Source organism: Arabidopsis lyrata, assembly GCF_000004255.2.
Source record: "Arabidopsis lyrata subsp. lyrata unplaced genomic scaffold ARALYscaffold_5, whole genome shotgun sequence".
NCBI classification, from domain to species: domain Eukaryota; kingdom Viridiplantae; phylum Streptophyta; class Magnoliopsida; order Brassicales; family Brassicaceae; genus Arabidopsis; species Arabidopsis lyrata.
Window position 1 is genome coordinate 6834182 of NW_003302551.1, and position 7285 is coordinate 6841466.

At 45.3% G+C, this 7285-nt stretch overlaps 3 protein-coding genes across 3 annotated transcripts; 1 reads left to right on the forward strand and 2 right to left on the reverse strand.

The window, feature by feature from the left end:
- The first annotated feature begins 2205 nt into the window (after window positions 1-2205).
- Window positions 2206-2828, forward strand: LOC9313290. Its single transcript, XM_021024803.1, has 2 exons — window positions 2206-2428; window positions 2656-2828. The coding sequence occupies exons 1-2, from the start codon at window positions 2232-2234 to the stop codon at window positions 2804-2806; spliced, it is 348 nt and encodes a 115-aa protein (XP_020880462.1). The 5' UTR covers window positions 2206-2231; the 3' UTR covers window positions 2807-2828.
- A 796-nt stretch (window positions 2829-3624) lies between these two features.
- Window positions 3625-7279, reverse strand: LOC9313294. Its single transcript, XM_021024802.1, has one exon. The coding sequence runs from the start codon at window positions 7006-7008 to the stop codon at window positions 6730-6732; it is 279 nt and encodes a 92-aa protein (XP_020880461.1). The 5' UTR covers window positions 7009-7279; the 3' UTR covers window positions 3625-6729.
- LOC9313291 (ATP synthase subunit 9, mitochondrial) lies at window positions 3764-4068 on the reverse strand. The gene is given in 1 exon segment (XM_002877177.2): window positions 3764-4068. A coding segment is annotated over 1 exon segment (258 nt). The 3' UTR covers window positions 3764-3810.
- Window positions 7280-7285: the final 6 nt, after the last annotated feature.

Below are 7285 nucleotides of genomic sequence, written 5' to 3' on the forward strand. Positions count from 1 at the left end.
GCTTGTAATGGGATTTCTGCTCTCTTTTCAATATATCCCCTCTCTTTTTCCTAGGAAAGCCTCTGTTGAATCTATCTCTCTCCGTTCGGAATGGGAACTCCAAGCTGTTTAGCTTTCATTCTTCCTTCCGGTACCTTTTCACAGTGCAACTGAGCAAATTAGTCAAACTTTGTACTCGGAATGCTACTTTCCTTAGTTTTGTTTCAAATATCTGCCGTTTCATCTGCTTCAGGAAAGGCAGTTGACTTGGTCGAATCCCGATTACGATCAAAAGGAAAATCTTGACTTGCAGTGGAATAACGGCTTTGCGGAGGAAGATCATCAAAGGCTGTTGCTGGGAGAGGTCCATTAGTCCGGGTCGATTGCTTCCATCCTCAATTGCTTCTTTTGAAGGTTACATGCCTGCTGTTGAAAGCCTGGGACGAGACAGAGTTAGTAGGCGCCTCCGGCCCTGCGGTTGAAGGTGATATACCAACAACATGAGCTAGCATGGTTTCGAGTGCGATAACATGGGATATGGATATGTTTTCTTCGATGCCTAGGCAGGCTGGGATTGGAACTGCTCGTGATTAGACCTTCTATATGACTGAACTTCCCCGCAACAAGATAGAAAGAAGAGTATAATTCGGAGAAAGATGAAGATCGTCCAATAGTGATCTACGGATAGCTACCGACGTGAGAGGCCTAGAGTGAAGCTCTGGCAGAGTGGCTCCCTTGTTAAGTGTAGGGCCCCTTGGCTTTGGACAACTCACCAAGCCATAGAGACTAAAGAAAGAGCTAAATCAGTCCTTGCTGCAACTGAAGGAACGAAAGAAATCTACTTCCGAACTGAGCGCTAAAGGTACATACGGAGAGACCTATGATTTCCATTCTGTTTAGGCTATGAAAACCTCCCCGGATGAAGGAATGTAATACATTGAAGACTTCGAACTGCTTACGTAATGGAAAAAGGGGCTAGATGGCTTACGGGGTATAGGGTTTTGAGGAGGAAAATGACTCACTTTTTGACAGAATCAAGGTCCTATCATTTTCTTCTTTTCTGAGTGAAATCAAAGCTAGACCATAAAGGGAAGAAGGTTGGTTACCTGCTATACTAAGAGTAAGCGAGCTAACGAGGCCTAATCCTGGGTTCACGGCATTCCATTCCTACCAATTCCATTTCGAGGGGTAGCAGTAGATTAGATCCTGTTGATTCAAAACCTTGTTCGAACTCTCTTTGGCATCTCACAAATGTTTCAAAATATATAGTACAGATTGGATCCTGATCAAGCTCAAGCTAAAACTTACCTACAAGAGAATCCATACTGAATCTATTATCATAGATCTTGCTTTCGTCGGATACGTCTCTTTCTCCCCAATTTGGATGGATCCTCTCATTCTAATTCATCGCTACTAACTAGAAGAAGTTCCTAAAAATCGAAAGCTCCCCTCTTTTTCTCCATCCATAACCACCAGTTGTAGCGGAGGAAGTAGCAGTCAGTGGCTTCTCCCGGGGCCCTTACCCTTGCTCTTTTCTTTCTCGGGCGCAGTAAAAAGATATACGAGGTTATAGAGAAATAGACAAAGAAGTTCAGCTGCAAGAGTGGATCCTATCCCGCCGTATTTACCAGCGGGATTCATCCGTCTAAGGCATTCCTCGGAGGAACTCGTCCAAGCACATGATGTCTCCTTTATCTGTTTTCAGCCAGCCTAAGCGCCCTACTTTACCTACTTGAAATGTAAATTTTCCTTTCATCAAAGCCTTCGTGTTCATCGAATACTCGCTTCACTATGTGTAGCTCGCTCCCCTCTCTTGAAAGCCGAACTGGCGCCTTCTTTTGATAACTGGGTTAGGGTTACCGAAGGCAATCTGGCAGGAAAAGTTTCCCCTTTTATTCGGCAGCCACCTTTGATGTAACTAAACTAGATAGAGTTTGGGTCACGAATTCGGATTTACCGATCCGAGGGAACCAAATGAAGCATCTTTTTCTCCTTCCGAAAGAAAAGAGGAAGACTTATTCCCACCGAAGTGCACTAATAGAAAACCCCTACCAGTCGAAGTGGAATGATGAGCTAAAAGTCCCTTGTACGATGAAGCTGAGTCACAGAAGCGGGAGAGGTGTCTTCTTTGAAGATCGTTTCCTATCGAGTGGATAAAATCCCAAGCCTTAAGAGCCCATTAACCCATCTTCTGTTCCGCTAGCCAGCTAAGCTAAAGCTTGCCATCGACCGGTTCGTTCGGAAGTAACCGCATGCGCTCACCTATCCATCAACCAAGACAGAAGGGAATGACCAACCAAGCGAGCAGAGCCCAACTACCAATCCTATGTTCTCCCAATTCTGGAACTGGTGGCAATCTAACGAATTCGGGAAAGCAAGATGATCGACACTGGAAAAGACGTCTTGGCGAGAGGTGCTTTAGCAACTCGACTGAAAAGGAGAGGGCGAAGTCATGACTCAAGCACTTGTCTAGAGAGGAGAGGGAGCTTACAGCATTCTCAGGCGCGGATGCCCTAGACGAGAGAGTTATTGAGAGAGAAAAGTTAGGTAGGTCGTCAGTAAGTTAGCGAGATAGAGCGAGACTGTTTGTTAGGTAGCTTAGCGAGATAGGGAGCAGCTATGGAACAAGGGGTCTGTTAAAACAGAACTAATTACCCTTTTTTTTGTTTGTTCAAGGGGTTCCTCGGAAGAGCTCGCAGTGAATGCCCAGTGCAATCCAATAAAACAACCTAACAGAACCGCTCCGCCCCTCCATGTACAGAAAAGTAAACCCAAAGAAGTTGTTCTGGACGAGAGAGTGAGATTAGACTGCTTAAACCGTAGATAGGCGTTCCTCTCCCTTTTAGTCGACTAACTGGCGTTCCTCGGGAAGTACACCTTAGGTTTACAAACCTAACACAGAATAACGAGACGAAGTCGACTTTAGAACCTATTGATTAGAGCTTGGCTGCTCAAGAGCTACAAATGCGAGGGGATAGCTGCAATAAACCCCATGTAAGCACAGGGAGAAGCCGGCTAAAGCCTACATACCTGTTCCCTTAATGCAACCTATTCCCAACGGAGGAGAAGAGGAATACTAATGAAATGACAGAAGCTACAGCGCGGACTTCGTGCTTGCAGGAACAGCAGCACTACTATGCAATTAATTAGCTGCCCCATTCATGCGCCCTCTAAACAACGAAAGCTACAACATCAACGAAGGGAATGGGTTCCTCCGGCATCTAGGTAGAACCTTCCAGAAAAACGGGGAGTAGACCCAAGGAGCGAAGCTACAGCCAAGGAAGAAATCCCGGGCAGGGACATGAACAAGATAGATATTCTACGCAGCCAAGCCCCTACTTTAGCTGCACTTGGTGGTTCCCCGCTTGGCTGTACCACGAACAAAGGGATCACAACAGCAACAGTAAGCACTCTCCTACCTATAACATGCAATCACAGGAATCAGACTAGAAGCTACCACCTGGCTACTCATGCAACTTAGTCCCATCGAACCAAGAGAGAAGGGATTCATTAAAGGAGTTCTTCCAAAGGCGCACATACCTTCGACGTTCACTCGGGCAACCGACCGTCTTCGACCGCTCCATCCCGCTCTTAAGGCTTGTTACAACGCGGAAGCCTTATTTGATTATATAGAAGATTTTTTTCCCCAACTTGCTTTATTAACGGGCATTTTCGGGGACTAGCCCGCTTCTTCATTACTCAAGAGGGCGATTGCCCGGTCCTCTTTCATGTGGAATCATTTTAGATCGTATCCCCACAAGCCTGCCTCCACTTTCTTATGTGAAAGAGGTGCTTGCTTTATGAGACTGAATGGAAACCTTCTTTCTTCGATCAGAATACGAATAAGATCAAAAAGGCCATCATTGGGGCAAACAATGCAATAGCTTCGGTTAGAGCAAAGCCCAAAATGGCATAACCAAATGATTGTTTAGCCAATGATGGATTTCGCGCCACAGAATGGATCAAAGAACTGAAGACGTTTCCAATACCGATAGCAGCTCCCGCTGAAGCAATTGTAGCAGCTCCGGCACCTATTGATTTTGCACCTTCTAACATCTCGGGTTGAGAATTCTACTCACGCTTTGTCATTCACTTATCTTATATCTTATTGATTCCTCGTCGATTCTTACCCTCGTTCCTTTGATCTTGGACATCTCACTTGGAATGCATTCTTTGCGATCTTGTACCCACGGAGTGGTATACTGAAGACCAACAACATCTCGACAAAGATAAGTACAAGCAAGTAGATCATTCGACGTCAGAGGGAATGACTCGTAGCTAGGGTCCCATCTCTCTTCGATTATTCAATTTGATCCGTCTTCGTCTTCTCTTATGAAATTGATAGTTTGTGAGATCGATTACTCATAAATGCTGCCCTTCTCTTATATACGAGAGCACCAGATACACCATGGATGGATACATACGATTTCACTTATCCCAAAAGTGAAGATCTTATTCGTATTCTGATCGAGGAAAGAAGGCGAGCTAGTTCAACTCAATGACAACCTCTAGGGCCAAGCCTATGGAAAGCTTTTCCAATCTCCTTCCGCATTCTTTCCTTTAATATGCTTGTATCACATACCAATAAGACATAGGAGGATCCGATAGATTTCAATCACATACCAATAAGACATAGGAGTTCGTTCCGAACAGATAAGATGGTAGTTGGCTATCAATCTTCTTTAGCACGAGTAGATCCCTATTCTTCTATAGTTGGTGAGAACTATGACTTGAACCTGCTCCTTACTTCAATCTTCTTTTCAATTCAGATATGGATGGTAAAGTCCATTCAGATATAGATGGTAAAGGAAGATCAAGTTACTCGGCTAGACCATTATCCAAAGAATGGAAAGCTAAAGCAAGTCAAAGAATCAGTCCCATAATTGAATGGCATCGTCCTTTCTTTCCCCCATGAATTGCTTTCTCTCGTACTCATGCGATCCCGTCCGACCCCTTCCTACTTGAACTCCTGGTTTTGATGCTGTGACTTCCCCCATGAATTGCTTTTTCTTCTTTTCTTGCTTTCCTGCGTTGCGTACAACTCCTTCTCTTATTAGAGGGCTCTCACGGCTCCTATGGTTGAGGAGCGTTGGGCCCATTCTAAGTTGGAGCGACTCTCCGGAAGAATTCCTTTGAAGAAAGATCCAAGCACTCAACTTGATTGGAGAAGTTAGCGAAAGAGTCTCGAGAGCAAGGCGTTGAGCGGATCGACTTTTGCTTTCCCCTAATAATCTGAAGGGAACGGGTGAGAATGAAGTTCAGGCTAACCACAGCTCCTTTCGTTTCAGTGGGGGTTGCAGTCTAATGAGAAATGAGGGTTGATCATCGATCTGTAGCGAATCTTTTCTGCCAATTGACTTTCTTGTCCTTCGCCCTCTAAGCCATTGGTTAAGTTGGTGAGTCTAAGTCTAAAGAGTAGGGGCGTAGCGAATTGACTATTGTGATCTCTTTAGCTTGAAATAGGCGCTGGAGTCTGTCTGAGTATGTAAAAGATGTGGTGGATAGGATAAGAAAGAAACCTTCTACATCAGCTAATTCTTCTTCCACGAGGGACTCAAATAAAGGAGGATCGGTTTCTTTCCCGTTCATCGTATCCATAGGATTGGGGGTCTCTTCCTGTCCTGAAGAAGCAGCTCTTTGCCTTTCTGCTTCAAAGAAAGAGGGGGAATGAGCAGATCAAGCCTTTCCCTTCATGCACTAGATGGATCACTTACAATGACCAATACTCCTCGTGAGAATCTAAGGCGCTTAAGGAAGCATCTCGAATCGGGCGTGAAAAAGATCCATCTTTGATTTATTTCACACAATTTCGCAATGTCAACTTGCTCGATGTAGGCTTGCTCCCATATTCTCCACGGTTTAAGGCAAGATTGGTGGGAAAGGGATATTCTCGCATCGATTACAATGAAATATTCTCTGTAGCCGACATATGTTCCAGTTCGCCAATAGTATCCATCGTTCACAGCTTCTGCCCCTTTTTTGGGGGGCACCCAGCAGTTTACTGTTAAGGACACTATCGATTTACTGTGATATGTCTACAGTCAAAAGCTAGTACTTTATGGGTAGCATCTTTAGGGACTCAGAGATCAGGAAAACTTGATAGAAAGCCCTAGCTCTAACTTGATAGAATGCCCCAGCAATGGCCATCGGAGAGGTCCAACGTAATTTATTACTCTTATAAAAGAGGGAACTCGACTGAAAGGAGAGGAGAGAAATTCCATTTACAGGCTTTCTACCAATGACCGGAGACCAGAAAGGGGAATAGAGAGATAAGCCTTGAGCGGTCAGACCAATTACGATCGATTCGCTAAACATTCAAGATTCTCGAGATGAACTGCTAAAAGAAGGAAGGGCGATAGAGAGAGGTTTTTCACTTTCAACTAAGCTAAGGAGATTCGGGATGGGAACCCGCACTCTTTTGACTGAGAGGCGTAGGAGAGAGGGAGTTCCCCGTAATCCGAAATATGATTTAGTACAGAGGCCGGCCGACCCCAAAGTCCTCCAAGTACTCACTCCTTTCAACGTCCCAAGGGGCATTAAAGACATAGAGATCTTGGAACCAAGGTCCTCCTATGGAAGGAATAAGACCTTGAAACAAGACCCCCAAAAAAGGGTCTTTATGGGACCTTTGTCAAGGTCGTTCGCTCTGGGCTTTGGGTTCAACGGGTCGCTTTGAAAATAAATAGTCTCATCACATCTAAGGTGCAAAGATTGACCTCGATGCATGTCAAATTTTGAATGCCTCATGACCTATGGTTCGGTCGTGGAAAACCACCAAAGGGTGGTTGGTTGAGATCTTAAGGAAGAAATACCGACCCAAAGATCTGGCATGTGTCCTTGAGTCCTCTTCTGCCACGTGTCGCAGGGCAGCAAACCTATAAAAAGGGACCGTATCCGAGAAAGTACTCCTGCTGCTAGCACTGAGTGTCTTCTTTCCACTAGGCTGAAATACGGCTGATTTCTCACCCGTGCGCACGCATCTCGCTTCTGGCTCCCTGACCGATACGACCTTTCTGGGTTTGTTAACATCCTTCCTTCTCCTTTTGGGTATTTGCTATCTTGTGGTCCCTGATTCTTAGGCTGACCACGTGGTCCTCTTGCGACGTCTGTTGGGAGGTAGCATCCAAGGTCCGAAAGGCCTTTGTTCCGACCCGACTTGCGGATCCGGGTTTGGGAGAACCTCCTTCGCCGCCGGTGAGTTTTCTACATCAGTCTGGTTTTGCTTCGGACAAAGCTCTATCTCGGTGGCCATATTCCCCACACTCAAAAACATATAAGATGCAAGCCTTCGTATTCGACCCTCTGG